Consider the following 16,345-nt stretch of genomic DNA (forward strand, 5'->3'; position numbering starts at 1 on the left):
AGCTATTCCTTCTGGCTGTATAAGATGCCTCTGTCTCTGTGGCTCTGGTGCTCCTCAAAGGTTTCAGCTGATGCTAAATCATGGAAAATATACTCTGGTCAGGTGTGGAAAGTTGTGTTACTGTTACTCAAAAAACAGGACAGATGAATGCCAGCAGCAGGCTGGTGCTGGACCTGTGTGCTCTGATCACACACAGGGAGAGGAAGAGACAACTTTGGGTTTATCTCCTTAACTTAATCTCCCATAACTTTCTCTTCTCTCCTCTCCTTATAGAAATAACACACACACTTTCCTTCCACTTCACTCTGCTGGTACATTCAAGTGTAACAACCTGACCTTTCAATTTCCATGTTTTGCAGCTAACCTCTAGAATAACAGATCAAGTTCAAAGGCTTCGATTCTCTCTGCTTTTAACATCATTTAATGAGTGGGGCTGTGGGGGCTCTATAGATTGATCTTATCTTGTGGTACTGTTGGTAGCTCCCAGATTCCAGCATATGTTCAGAGCTGGGATGCCTGTCTGTGCCAGCCTGGCACTGGTAATCAGCACCTAGAGCCAGTATTTACCACTAATTCAGGGTTCAGTCCTCTCAACAGGAGTCTGCTACAAAATACACTGGAATAATGAATGATTTGTAAATAAAGCAACAGAAGAGAGTTATTACTTTGCATGTTTGCAAGAAACTTAACTGCACTTTAAGTTCTATGCTATATTCAAAAATTGAACTGAGTGAAACCTACAATTAATCACAGAAATCACATAAGATAACTTGAAAAATGCAACTCGCTCTTCAAAATGTGTTTTTTCATGCAAGATGTATTGATGTATGTGATTAGTTATGCTGTATTCTGCTTGTTTCTTATGCCTTATCCCTGCTTGTCTTTGCAAAGATGAATGTGCTCATATCTAAATACAATCTCTTGTTAACAATGATGTACAAAAAAAAAAAAAAAGACAGACTGCTGTTACAATTACATCCCCATGGTAACAAAAATGGTACATCATGAGGCTCTCACATATATTTCTAATCTCAGCTTCTTTTTCCTGGAACTCGCTGAAAGCCTCTTCTCCAGCCCACTGCCAGGACAAAGCCCTGGTGCAACCAATGGCAACACAACTCTCAGACCTAATAGAGCATACCTGGAACACGAAGACCTTCCTACATCCTAAGAAGGCTCTTCACACGGATGCTCTGCTCAGAGCTAAGGTCACTCTTTTATGCTCTTTCTATAGCAGCTTTTTGCTGTGATGGATTTGCATCTATCTGGAGAGACCTGTGTATGGTCTGAACAAACTGCCTTCCTTTTAGAGCAATATAGAGAAATGGGGGAGAAAGCAAATGCTTTTTGCAAAAGCACGTAAGACAAGTTGTTGTGGAGAAAATGCTGGCCTTTTTCAGACACACACAGTGCAAAAAACAAAACAAAAAAGTTAAAAAAACAAAACAGTAAACAAAAACAAAAGTTAAAAAAAGCAAAACAAAAAAAACCCCCTCAGAATTCACCTGAATTAAGTTAAGCAAAGTAATGAGACTCCTTATCTCATACTCCAAACTCAACCTTAACACAGATAAAATTAAAATTGTATTTTTCTCATTTTAAATAAAAAAATGATATATTCAAAAAGCCAAAAATGAACATCTACTCCTATCCCAGAAGCACAGAATGCTCTAGTAATGTTTTAGCACTTTAGAAACTTTTCAACTTTCTCAGAAATTTAACTCTAAGCATAAGCATGATCATCTGTTATATTCAGCTTTACTTCCCCACTGTTTTGTTTCACTCCATGTACACCTGAACAGTGCATGGGACAAAGGAACTCCAGGCTTCAATATCCATGCACAACATATCTGAAAATCCCCATTTTTTTCAGATTTCCACATAGGTCAAACACTACAGTTACTAAAGTCTGAACCATAACTATGTGTAAGCTCATAGTAAACCTTGTATTAAAAATGTACTGGCTCAAGTATTAAACACAGACCAGAAAACTGTAAACCTGTCCACCACTCACACCTGGAGCTTTCCTTCCCTCTCCCATTCTCTCCCACCTGGATGCTTTTCCTCAGGGGTGTGGCTGAGTGATTTGCAGAGCATCCTCCTGCAGCTTCCATGGAACCTGGAGCTCACTGTGGTTCCAGCACAGCCTTGGCACCCCCTGTCCCAGGACCCCCCACCCAGTACCAGGGGCTGCTTCAGCCTGACCTTTCTCTTTTCCTGGTGTTTAATTTGCTGAAAATAATGTGCTTGTAGGTTAGAGGGAAGATTTGCAAAGTAATTTTTAAAAAATCTATTTGTTGATTTTCCACTCATATATTTACATTTATAATAACTTAATTAACAAAACCCCCACAAGAGAATAATTAGTCTGAAGAATTTTTTGAGTTCTGGATGGGACATGTTTGCAAACTATCAAGACAAGAAAATGCTCAATAAACACTAAGCAGAATATTCTAAAAAGTAATTTTAAAAATGGCATTGCATGAATATACATAGGCCAGCCTGGATGAGTGCATTTCAAAGGGAAATGATATAAGTAGGCATTGTTTGAAAGAAAGCTTCCATATTGAACTTGAAATATTACAGGCTAATTAAGGAAACATTTATGAAGATAGGACATAGTTTGAGGGTAAGAAGCTGCACAAAATTGAAGTAACAACACCAACAGAGCATTCTGATAAGGAGAGGTAACTTGAGCTGGAATGTTTGGTTTATCCAGCATTATTTCTGGTAAGTAAAGCCCACTCCTTGATTTATTAAAGAAATAGTTCTAGTAAATATGGCCAGGCAGATGAATTACTGAATGTAGGACACGGTTCCAAAACAAAACAAAAAATAAATAGAAGGAGAGTGCAGGATCAGACCTTAATCCCACCTGTCCCATGCAGGAAATTTCACTGGATTAACAATGACCCTCTGCTACAAATATTTCAAATTTCTTTATAAAATTGAGCCCACACATATAACAGTCACTAGCCCTAACACTGCTTTCAGCTTTTTCATAGTCTTTTGCTGCATTCTCTTTTCCTGCTGTTCATTCTGGCCTTAGTTCTTGTTCAGATCTGCCACACTACACACAGGATTCAGACAGGAAACAGAGGAGCTGTCACTGCATCTGGCACTGCCACTCTGCTCTTCAGGGTTATGGAACATGCTTAGGACAGCAGGCTGAGTTGAGAATTGGCCTGGCATGGTTTAACCCCAGCAAGAAACTAAAACACTGCATGGAGTTGCTCACTCAGGCCCCTCCTCTGGTGGGGAGGACAATCAGAAGGAAAAGGTAAAACACTTGAGTTGAAATAAGAATAACTGAATAAGTGAAACCAGATCAAACCAGGAAAATGCTAAATATTAGGGGACTTCCATAGCCTTTATTCACTGTATCACAAATTAATGGAGGAGGAGATGTTCATAGAGGGAAACTCCACCTGCTTCCCATATATAACAATTACGTATTTCGGTTAGCCCCAAAGTAGCCATTTATTGCCTTGTTCCTCATTAAATTTACAGTCCAAACTCAGCTTTTCTAAAAAATCAAAACAGATAATGGCAGCAATCTGTGCCAGTCTGTGTTATCTCTATCAACAAAACTCCACTTTTCTCAGTCAAGAAAAGCTCTCCTGAGCCATGCTTTATTTCAAAGATCTCCAGCGTGCAGACTGCATACAGAGCTATTCGTATGCAATCCATCACAAATCTAATAAACCTAAGAGCTCAGTACAAAAGAAGTTTTCAAATTTCATTTTCATTAACTACTCACATTTTGAATGGCCTTTATAGTTTAATACTTTGATTAAAAATAGCTAGAAAAAATTAAATCAAAGATCAAGAAGCACACCAAGTAATGAAGATATTTTCAGGCTGGGTTTTGGAGATTTCGCTATAAAACTCACCTTAATGCTACAGGAGATACTTAACTAAATCCTGAGCAGAGCTGCAATTATCCCTAAAAGTCTGAAGGAGCCAGAGCTTGAGTTAGTGGGTGGCTAGAATCAGGCAGGTATCATCCTAGCTGTGAAGCCTCGGGCTAAATTTGCTTTGCAGTGGAATGTGGGAAAGGTGATGTCCTAAACATCTCCAGCTTTCAGTAACATCACTAGTTAGGGGCTGAGCACAAAATAATAAAGACCAGCTTCCAGGGGATTCTTTGCACCAACAGAATCAGGGCAAATTAGCAACTGATGCAGGGGGAGTGGCTCTCGTTCTATATTCACACCCCAAGGCCAGGTTATGCAGAACTGGCACAGCATCCTCACCTTACTGTTCAACTCTGGCTGAACAATAGTTTACAACAGTTGCTGTGGTTTTGGAGGAGCCTGGCTTTCCCAGCAGGAGACTGTACCACTACAAGATTAAGTCATAAACATGAGAGCTCTGGTTTTATACAAAAATGTCACTGGTATGGCAAAAGTCAAAACATCAAATAAAAATGTGTGTTTAAGTTTGAAATAGTCTCAAAAAATGTGGTGCAACAGTGAAAATTTGTATTTTTCACTTCTGACATTTTATGGAATATTTCTCTGTCTTTTGCACCTATTTTTAAGAAATCAGAAACATTCTGTTTGTTCCTGGTGTTGAATCTCACATGCTGGATCATGGAATATAATTAATATTATTTATGCAGTGGTAATAACTGTTTACACAGCATTTTCTTCATAATTGGAAATATGTGCTGTAAGCTGAGTCAAAATCGTTTTTCTGTATAAACAGGTCTATTGCTGACCAATGTCAGTGCAGGGTGATTGCACTGGCCTATTCCTGTAATGGTGAAAAGGAAGTCAGGTGGGAAAGAGGCATCAGGAACTCCAATCTTTAATGTCACAGATCATGTACACTGACTTTCTTCATCTTTATATTTCTTGAACAACCTTTTTCACATACAATTCAACGAGCTTGGTGCATGACCCTAAAAAGGAACAGGAAGAAAACCCCAAGCTGTGTGAAGCAAAAATTAAACATAACAGGATTTTAAATGACAGGGGGGAAATGTCATTAGGCACAGGTAATTTGACACTGTGAATCAGAAGATGTAGAAAATCTTTAATGAGCAAGTGCTGAGACAATAAGGGCTAATGAACTGACAAACCTGCTGGTTTCAGTAGGATGATTTTCAAGCACACAAAAGTGAAAATCAGTTAAGAAACTGTCTTAAATGTTTCTCACTGGCTGTCAGAGTGCTGTTAACTTCAGACTACAGTTATTACTTCAGTTTTGCTAGAGGGTACTGAGCAGGAGCATAGTTTTATGGTGTAACATGTGACGTTTTTAAATGTTCTTACAAAGCCTTTATTAAGAGTCAAAGTAATTGAAGCCCAGTTCAAAGAGCTGTAAGTTTTTCTGTAATTTACATGAGATTCAACCACGTAAAAATAAATAATCTGAATTTGAAGTGCAAAAATTACAGCTCATAGATTTTAGTCAGGATATCCCCTTATGCTAGTCCCTGGGAAGTATGTGTTTCTTGCTAGGTGCTGCACATCACTGCATGCCACTCTCTAGGCTAGCAGTTTTATTTTAATTCTTTTTCCCCTTCCAGTTGCTGCGTAGCTTTTCTAGTGTGGATGTGCTGAAATCCATTTTAAAGTCTACAGATGTCATTACAGAATTTATAATGTCCAGGCTAACACCTTTCATAAAGCATTACCAAGTTTCTATATCTTCTCTTATATATTCTGATGAACACAGGGTAAGGGAAGGATAATTTGAGACTCTGGTAACTGTTTCCAAAAGTGATCAGGCTGGTAACTTGTATAAATTGAAAAAAAAATACAAAACAAGGGGTGGGACCTGGAAGAATGGAGACAGTGCAATTTCCTTCAAAGACTGGCAGAAATTATTACCTCTACCTTCAAAAATGAATGAAGGACCATTCAAGTCTCCTGATGTCAGCTACTTTCCCTTCATTAAACTGCACTTCCACAAAATAACATGACAAGCAGACCAGCAGCAATTTTCTGTCTGTCCTCTCACATCTTTACTGTAGTTATGGATAGACCAAGGTAGCTTCCACCCACTTCCCACTGTGCCAAGGAAACCTAGCTCTCCATTAGCAGGGCTACTTGGCCAGTACTGTCATAACAGCAAGTAACTTAAAGCAGCTGGTATGGAGGAAACACCACACCAATCCACACAACATGATACAGTGTCAGGTCTCATTCTCTTCTGGGAATATTCTCCAACATCTCTGATTATACTGTGAAGCCATTTTTCTTTCCTCCTTTATAGCAGAAAGGGTTTGTAATAGGAGCTTCCTTGTTTTTGTGTTCAAAACACATAAAGTGTTCTGTAAGTGTTTACAAAATGAAGTGACAAAACCTGGTGAAGTTCTGTGAATCATTTGAAGCCCACCCATTATTTTATGGGGAGGTACTGCACAACTCTGTTGAAAAGAGCGTTAATGTAGTTTGCTGTGAAGCATTTAAAACAGTGTCCAAAGAACCCTCCTAAACAGGGAGAAACCCTGCAGGATGTCTCCTGCCCCACCTCTTACCAGCTTCACTTGGGGCCACAGAGAGTGACAAATTCTCTAAAATCAGAACCTTTCCTCTAGTGATGGATTAATCAATCCAATAATGACAAAATGTTGGAAATGGTTTGCTCCAACAAACAGTATTAAAAACTCAGAACTGCTATAAACCAAACCTCAGCAGGCAGTAAAGCTTTTATAGCTGAGGAGCAATGGTAGGATTTATGATTCAAACACTGATGGAACCTTAAATATAGTAATTCAAGTGGAAATTACATAGTTCATATGTAACTCTCTTTCAGACTAAATGCTTCAAATAACAGAAGGAAATACCATGAAAACAGCATGGGCCATCTTTACTCAGGGCTTGTCTTTAGAGTACAAGTCACATTTGAGTCAGTGCTCTCAAAATAGGCTCTTTGAGCTAAGTTTGAGTGAAAGATCACACTTCAGAATAACTCTTGGCTTTCAGAATATGCTTGCAGAGTGTCCTGCATGCCAACCTGCGATGCTCTGCCATGTGCCTGGCAGTGGCAGGCAGCTGAATCATGCTGCCAGCAGCACAGCTGGTTCAGAAGTCTGCTGTCCCCTTCTGCTCTGCTACTTTGAGTGCTCAGTGGCTGCTCTCTGTGATGTGCACTGACAGGAGAGTTCCCTCCTGTTACTCCTGAAATAGTTCCCATGCCTGTGCTGTGGGCTCAGGCCCTCCCAGCAGATCCCCATGGCACAGCATCAGCTCAAGCACCAGCAGCACTCCGGCTTCAGTGCAATCTCCTTCTGGCTGCTGAGCAGGACCTTTTAAAACATCGCTACTTTAAAGCTGGGGCCACTCATGTGTAGAAAGAGATCACACTGGGAATAAAATGAGAGTTTAACTCAGGATTTAACCATGCAGGAATACATGGTATTCAGCTAATAGTCCTGAAACAGGCTTCCCACAACATAATGGATTCTGAATTGCTCTGCACTTCTGAGTAGCCAGTTATGCCTGTACAGGGAAACCACCCAGCAGTGGTGCTCTCAGCTTTGCTCAAGTTCTGAGTCACGACATTACATTATAGGAACTTGTCATGTTCACCTGGGATAGCACACAGAGCTTTGAGAAAATGCTACTGAACTTTGGAGGATAATTTATCATTGGCAGTATTTCCATCTCAGATAAAACTGCCCACAATAAATAGAAACATGAAGGTTTTACACACCCTGAACTGGCAACCCTTCTCATTAGACTTCAGCTCATGGTGATGTGAATGATCTCTTAAGGATTGTTTCTTCATTCATGAATTAAAGATCCAAAACTAGTTTTGTAGTGCTCTTTTTCTATAAGCAGGTTGTTGAGAGAGGTTCCAAATTAATGTTTATGCAGCTAGAGAATAGCAGCTACTAGTATTAGTATTATATTAATTACTGGTTTGCCTAGCTGACATCTTCAGCAATGCCTTCACCATGCAGATTCAGTGGAGCTTAATAATGGATTTCTGAAACCAAATGGTTAGAGACCTGTTTCCCCAGGATGCCATTTAAATGAGTTGTTCACTTGAGATAATTTTGAAAAAGGCTCATGGTGGTGATGAAGCAGAAAATAGAGAGGAAAAGTGCTGAATGACTGTGGTCTGTGATTATTTATATTTTTTATTTTACTTTTTGTTTTAAAGCAAGGTAAAAGTGTGCATGAAGGTATACTTTATTCATGCACATTGCCATTTCTATTTAAAATCTTTCTTTTTGTATGCTGTACATTTAGTTGTGATTATACACAGCCTAGTAACAATGTCATACATTTACTGATGCTGCTTGTCAAAAGGCTTCCTTTGCTTTAAAAATGCCATTGTCCCTTGCAGGGTATTTGATTTTACATGCTGTGTAACTTCCTATATTGTGCTGATCTAAAATGGTTGCAATGAGAGGTCTCTCAGGAGTTTGTTTTGGTTAGTAGTTCACAAAACAAGAGCAGAAGAGGAAAGAGATCGAACTTTAGTAAGAGCATGTAATTAAAAAAGTTTTTTTTTTTAGTGTATGAAATGTGATTAAATATTTTTGGCCTTTTTTTTTGGCATTTAGGAATGACATTGAAGTTTAAGAATGACATACTTAAGTTCAGAGATCGAGACATATGAGGACTAGACATATGAATAACTCTGGCAGCTGAGGCTGTACAGGTGACTGAATTTCCTATGACACTTTCTCAAACTGTAAATGGAGCTTTGACTGGTGTTGGGATAGGGATTGTGTGCTCAGATTGGAAAATGTGGAATAGTGACTGCATATATAGTATATTCCATTCACTTCAAACAACCCAGGTGGATGCTGATATGGTACCTCCACAGAAGAAGGTCACTGATATTTTCCTGTGTCTGAGCAGTAAAGAATTAGTCTACAACTTCAGCATTAAGATGCCTGCTGTGTCACCTGAACTTACATCAAACAGCCACAGAAGTCCAGGGGAAAGGCCTTCAAAGAATGATAATATTCTGCCCTGACCACAGTTTTCTGGTAAAGCTGATGTGACACTTTTGGTACAGTTCCACGGACACGAGTGGTGCTACCTGCCTGCTAAGCAGCTCTTCAGAATGGCCTCCACACACCTCACCTGAGCTCTGCCACACTTTGCTCATTGTTTTTTCTACTGTGTATGTCTGGTGGATAAGGTAAATTAGTGACAGGGCTGCTCCTAAGAAAGGTGATACAGGCAGCCCCTACTGTAATCTGCCTTGCCTTTGGAGATTCTTTATTAAGGAAGGAGCCCCAGGGATGAGTCTGGAACAAGGATACCCCTGGGAAACAGTTTGACTGATTGTGGTAATGTAAAATTGAAATTAAAAAGTAACTGTGAAAACTTCTATTCCAATAAGTGAGTGGCAATGAGTCCCATTGCCTTGAAAGGTACTTTAGCACACTATTTTATAATAGACAAACAAATTTAATTGTGTTATTTTATCTGTATGGTACTAAGTGGTAGTTTTTTTCTTCTTCCTCTCCTCTTTCCCTCCAGGATGAAAAGAATCAAGTATTAACAACAAATATTTGGCTACAAATGGTAAGTTTTGAAACAAAGTATGCTTGTTTTCCCCCTTCAATCTTAGAGTTTAATCTGGTGATGGGCTTGAATTTTAGAAAGTTTTCAGGTCTGTAAGAAAATATGAGTTGATTCCTAATTCCATGTCAGATTTTCTTTGCTTCCACTAGATACCACAGCAGAGAACTTTGTCCTCATTAATTCATGGCCAGTATTGCTGGGCAGGAGTCAATTTTTAATAAATGGACATAATAGACAATTCAAGAACTTTGTGAAAGTATTTTGAAATTATTTTCTCTGAGAGGTTACATTATGATTCAGAATTAACAAGGTGCTTCTTAGCATGCTGACTCCTGTCAGACTCCTGAAGTCCTAATGTATCCACAAGCCTTTCCACCACAAGTTTGTCTTGAGCTCTGCATAGACAGGATGATGTGGAGTTTTCTCCAACTCTAGCAGCATTAGTTGAATTCCCATCAGTATTACAGAAACTGAACTGTTTGGGTTACGTAGAGGAAGTTACAGAAGATTTCTATTATTCCAATCACATGGCTTTTGCAGAAACTTTACACCTTTCAGGTTTTTTACCAGCTCATTCAGTTTAAAGGCATTATTTTTTCTTTTATTGTAACATTTTAGATAGAGCACATCCCTTGCATTGGGGTAGGCCTTTGGAAACAAATAAAAGACTATTCTGATGACCTGTAAGGATAGCATGACTATTCCATATACTCACAAAGAAAATCTGACATGGAAGAAGCATTAAACTCATGCTTTTTTACAGGCCTGTTGTACAGCAGGATTAAAAATGTCAAATATAATATGTTTTTGGCTTTTAGCTACAAAGACCATAGTTGCTATGATTTCTTACCAGTAAAAAAGACAACAATTCATACTCAAGAGGCTGTAATTTATTTTCCTTCTCTTTTATCTCACAGCATCCTTATACTTTTTGAGTTAGGTTTTTTTTCCCCTTAGGAAATTTTTGATTATATTATACCTTCTGTATTTCTTCTGATTTATTCACCTTAGCACATGCTGGATATGAAGCACATTAAAACTGCAATGAACTACACTTGATTACTACAAAAAAATGTAGCCGTTCCTCATGGCTTGTGTACACATAAAAATAAGTGTTTGCATATTAACTGTCTATTAATGGTGTTCTAGACAGATTCAAAGCATGCTTAAGGCAAACATGTCACTTTATTATTCTAAATGATCTGAAATAAGTTTTTCCTTGAAATCTGTCTCCACTGCAAACTTTGATATATACGTGTGTATAATCATCACCGTATCTTAAATTTATTTTATGTAATTATCCCCAAAATACTTAAATAGAAAAAAAAAACTTGAGAGAGAGGTGAATATAAATCTAGTATTTATACATGCAGACTATTTCATCTGACCACTATCTCCATGGCAATACTGTTCAGTATCAAAAATCTAAAACCTGATCTAAGTTATAGCAGGAGCCTTGGTTAATCACACAGATTGGTACTAACCAAAGCACCCTGAGCTCTTTGACATTTTAACCCAAATTAAAGGTGCTTCAGCTCCTTTAACAGTAGCTCTAAAGTTAAAGCAAAATGCAGCAGATCATGCTGGATGGGTGAGCACTTTGTACACAGGGCTAACAGAGCAACCGTAAAATCTGCTTAACATTATCTCTAAGCCAGGCTTGAATATTAAGTTTTCTGTTGCCTTTGGACTGTCTTAACGTCACTCAGCATCATCCTGAGCTACAGCACAGTGGCCATGGTAACTCCTAATGCAAGCTGGGATAGGAAATGTCTGGATCTGTTGATACCCAGGATGCATTCAGCTGGCAGTGAGCGCAGCCTGCCAGTCCCAGCCCTGCCACCAGGACTGCGAGTGACCTGCTCTGGTGGCTCCTGAGAACGAGTCACCCAAAGCCACGAGAGCCACGGCTTTCAGTGCCTTAAACCCACGCACCCTGTTTGCTTACATTGCTGGCCTTCAGGAAAAACATGTGTCCTGGCATCTCAGGACTTCTACACTACACAAAGATGAAGTGGTAAAAAAATTACAGTGACATTTATCAACCAGGGAGTTCATGTAAAACAGTTTACTGGGAAAATGCATGTAAAACTTCTGAAAAAATATGAGAAGCAGTTGATCACCTTACAGAAGCTGTGCATAGATGGCTGTGAGCAACACATGTATCTTAACTAGAGAACAGTGAATACAAAAACTATGAACAGAGCCAAAAATTTGAAGATTTCCATAAAAAATTATTATCTGTAAAGCTAAAGGAAAGAACAGTGCACAACTCAGATATTTTGTCTGGTTTAGCTACAAAGTCTTTGTAAAAAATGAGATATAGAAGCACAGGCCAAGAATAAGTATAGTAAACACTTCACAAAAGCTGCATGATGAATGTTATTAATTGTGCTGAATGCATCAAAATGGTCATTTGTGCTTTTGTAATGGTACGAGAATGTATTTGAATACCTGCAGCATGAGGCTAACTGGGGACTTGCTGTATCAAACCAGAACTTGCCTGTGACAGTAGTGCAAGGAATTGCATAGACCGGTTTGATGTGAATACCCCATGAGAATGACCAATAACATTTACCTCCACAATATGCACTGGCAATTTTTCCTGACATTAATGTTTATCAAACATTTTGACAAGGAACACTAGTCCAACTGTTGTACATTTACTCACCCATTTGAAAGTTTACATTTAAGAAATTAACATTTGGCATTGCAACAGCTTGGTAAATCTGGACAAGTCCTCACTGTGATGCCTATAGCCAAGTGAAGTTAATGTAAACAACACATTGTAATGTAATGGAGATACAGAGAAGTCCACTATAACGAAGCGTGGACTTGAGAGAAAATTTCGTAAATTTTGTAAAATGAATTGAACTATATTCCTTATGCCCTTGGTGCACAACAGAAACCACCCTAGTATCATGACAAGATATTTGCATAGTAAGGAGTGATGTACAACCTCAATTTCAGGAAAATGCAGCAGCCCATGCTATTTCCCTGGAGTGCAGGAGGTAAGCAGCTTGCTGGGGCTGCCACAGGGCTCAGCTGGCTCAGTCTGGGGCTTTGCTCTTGCTTATGGCTGTGCACCACCATATGTTGCAATGGCAGAGTGTGGGATTTAGCAGTGCTGAGCTCAGATCAAAGCTCCACTGGTGTGCCTGTGCCAGCCTGCCTGTGCCAGCCTGCCTGTGCCAGCAGCCAGGCCTGGGCTGAAAGGAGCACAGGCAGCCCCAGGGCAGCCACCTCCAGCGCAGGAAGTGCCAGCCAGGGAGGAAACTTGTGGGATTGAGCAGTGCCACAGAGCAGCTGCCTCAGTTTGCCCAGTGCCAGGCCCCAGGAGCTGCCAAGACCGTCTGCTGGCATTAACCTTGTGCCATCACAGTCATCTTCTGTCAGCAGTGAATGCTGGCTGCTCTACCCTGTGGCTATTAGCAAGGTACTACAACCTGAGAATTTCCAACCACAGAAAATAAAATTGTCTATGAAGATAATGGAAGTTACTGTATGAATTATAAAAGCAGTTCAAGCCCAAACTGGCACCTGAGACAGTTTTAACAATAAAACACAAGCACCGCAAGTCTCTTCTAGGCTGTTATGTGCACTGCAGTCTGAATTGAAATGAGAGGTTTATGAGTTCCATTGTGCTCTAGGTGCTCATTCACTTTTTCCAAACATTCACTCCCCAAAGCTATACAAGAGAACACCTATTGTTTCACCCAGTCCCTAGAGAACTACAGTAACCCAGTGGATGAGATGACCTAACTTGCTTTTTGTGTGTATGGCTTAGTACTGGACAGATCATTACCTACAGTGGAATGTGTCTGAATACCCGGGAGTGAAGAATGTCCGCTTTCCTGATGGACTGATCTGGAAGCCTGATATTCTTCTCTATAACAGGTAGACACAGTTTTCTTTGTGTGTGTGGGAACGGAGGGAAGATTGTAGAATTCTAGACTTGCAAAATATCTCCTGAAAGCTCAACTGCTCCACCCTTTCTTGGGAAAAGGGTATCTACATGAAGTTTTCTAGCACCCTGTTCAAACACAAAGATAAGGCAAGGTAAATGACATAATCATCTCATCAAAATGCCTAGATTTTAAAATAATTTTCCAAAACTTTCTAGGTGTTTGGAATACTGGAAAATCACCAGTCTCCTGTTCACAGAACAGAAGGACATATTTTCAAATACTTTGTGAATAACAATATAGTCCCTACTACCATTCTAATTGAGTAGCTTTTAGGAGATTGTGTTTAATGGATGGATAGTGATAATTTTCCATTATTTTTTTTGATAAAATTAAAATTGGTGAATTAAAATCTGATGTTTGCCTGCTTGTCAGGGTTTAGTTTGGGTTTCACTACAGACAGGAGAGGCAATTACCATGAAGGATCTTTGCATTTTTCCATGTCCAGTTTTGGTGTTACTCTTTCCTCCTGCTACAAAAATAACTGGGATATTTGCTGCTCTCCTCGTCAAAGTGTTCTGAGTTGGGCCTATTTCAGGGACAGACAGATTGCCGTCAATCCACTGCAGAACCTTTGGCTGACATTGAGAAATTCTTTGGCTGTACTGTTACATGGTAGTTTCCATTGTGGAATTTATTTAGTTCAAACTATAAAACACTGAGAGCTGCTTGTTCTATAACAAATTGCCTTTTGCTGCAGTTGTTATGGGCTTGTGTGCTGTTGCCCAGGTACTGGAAAGAGCTTACATCTGCTCTGTCTATGGAGCACTGGCCCTTCTGTGGTAGCCAGGGTACATTGTTCTGCTGCCTGTGCAGGTGATGTGAGCCCTTTTTCTTCCTGATGGCGTTCTTTCCTTTGTTTCTCTGCTATGTGGCTCATAAGAGCACACCTCGCTGTGCTTATCAACCTGATCTCCCTTCCCACTTCCGCAGCTGCTTTTTGTTGCAACGAGAGAGAATAGAATACACCTAGAATAGAATATACCTAGAGAATAGCTGTTCCCAATGTCAGCTGCAGTTTTTTGGTGAGCACCTTTATGTTGAATGTTGCAGTCCCAGGTGCTGTTGCATTGCAATAATGTGATAGCAGCACCAGTGGCAGCATTTGCCAGGCACTGGGGTGCTCCTGCATTGTCCCAGAGGTGCAGCTGACACTGAGTGACCTGAGGGGAGCTCCAGTGCAGTTCACCATACTCACGGTACCTGCCTGGCAATGTTACTACTCACTTCTGGTTTAAACATGGCAAGTTGTCCACAAACCAACAAAAAAATCTCCTAAAAAACTCCTTCAAACAAAATGGAGCAGCCTGATATCTGAGACGGGTATTTTTGAAACATTAATCTTAATGTAATTTTCAATGCAAATTTGTTTTCTTGAGCAGTTATCCCTAGCTACCTTGATTCCATAAATGACCATTTTCTTGGAAGAATCTGGCAAATGACACCTTCATTTCCATTGTCCTGATGAATGACACACTGTGTATACCATAAAATTGGTACTCTACAACAGAAATTTAGTGATTTCCAAAAAAAATTAGTTATGACAATATTCTTTCTCATATATATCACATACCTGAGAGATATTTGCAAGGTGCCTGATGATTTAGGCTTCAGTATTTAAGTATATCCAAAATGAAAGGGTAATATTTTTGAAATTAGTGATATTAATATATGCATGCTAACTGTAGCTGGAGTGGTTTATAGAATGAGAAGGGTCACAATAACCTGGAAAACTGAAACCACAATTTTTCTGTTAATACAGGTTTTCAAATCTTCAGCTTGTTAACTATGACTCAGTCATGAAATAATTATTCTACAGTTTCGCTACTACAAACACATATTTAATCCAAAAATCTTATGCAGAGTTTAGTCAGAGAGCAAAGCTATTTTAAATAAATTCTTATTCCTGTATGAAATTACATTGGGAATATTATGATGTTCCCTTCTAGTGACATGCCATTTTGAGATAGATGCTTTCAATTTCTATGCTTCACTAGGGACATGCGTCTGCAGTTACAGAGAAATTAATGAACTATAAATTCACTTTCCATTTTAATGAATGCATGTTTCACTATGTCTTGGGTTCTTACACATCTTGCTGCAGCCTAGTACAGAGAAATTGTGGCAGCTGTATTAAATTTTACATCCAATCTATTATGGGGAGAGCAGGGCCAGTTCATCTGTAGTTTTTCTGAGGAAAGAAAATCTAGGCTTTTATACCAATTCCAGGATTGACTGTGTTAGTGTCATGTGGACTGTCTTCCACTTTTAACTATACTTATTAAAAGTGCTTATTTCTGATGGAATTATTTTCCAAATGGCCACATAGTGTTCAGTACTTCATGGAATAACAAAAGCTCTGGAAAGTACATCTCATTTTTCCAGTTTTATAAACATGAGGTTAGGGGCCATTTGTATTCTATCTGCTAGGTACAGCTTTGTCATCTCAGTGTCCTGTAATCAATATCTGCTTTCAAGTGGTTATACCCTGAAGAGGAAATGTAGCAGAAATGGTTTTCTATCATTACATTACATTTCAGTCCAGTCTCTTCAACTACTTTAATGCATTCCCAATAGAAAGAGTGCTTTTCAAAAAATGATTAGAAGCACAGCATAGAAAAACACATACTACTTTTTCAGAAGAAAAGAATTTAATATTTGAACCTCACTACCACTGGATTTTCTTTTAAGAATGTGCCTATGAAAGGCAAAGTCATATGGCATTGAAATCAAGGTTCCTTGATAATTTGTGTTCTTGTGAAAATTCTATTTTTGCCAATTACCAGAAACAGCAGCAAGGTCTTAGAATCAGCTCCCTGGTGTTTAACTGCCCTCCACTCCTGAGGAAGAGAACAGAACTTAGCCCAGGAGTCATTA

At 39.2% G+C, this 16,345-nt stretch overlaps 2 protein-coding genes across 8 annotated transcripts in view; one reads left to right on the forward strand and one right to left on the reverse strand.

Annotated features, from left to right (window-relative positions):
- Nucleotides 1-16,345, reverse strand: part of MYO1E (myosin IE) — a 226,931-nt gene that overhangs the window by 125,357 nt on the left and 85,229 nt on the right. The window lies entirely within an intron of this gene.
- The window catches only part of CHRNA7 (cholinergic receptor nicotinic alpha 7 subunit), a 38,918-nt gene that overhangs the window by 10,174 nt on the left and 12,399 nt on the right, over nucleotides 1-16,345 (forward strand). The window contains exons 3-4 of the mRNA XM_086849034.1: nucleotides 9,459-9,503; nucleotides 13,291-13,400. Coding sequence (XP_086705160.1) covers nucleotides 9,459-9,503; nucleotides 13,291-13,400 — 155 coding nt within the window. The remainder of the gene's footprint in view (nucleotides 1-9,458; nucleotides 9,504-13,290; nucleotides 13,401-16,345) is intronic.

Source organism: Cyanistes caeruleus, chromosome 13 (assembly GCF_971803275.1).
Source record: "Cyanistes caeruleus chromosome 13, bCyaCae1.hap1.1, whole genome shotgun sequence".
Lineage (NCBI taxonomy): Eukaryota > Metazoa > Chordata > Aves > Passeriformes > Paridae > Cyanistes > Cyanistes caeruleus.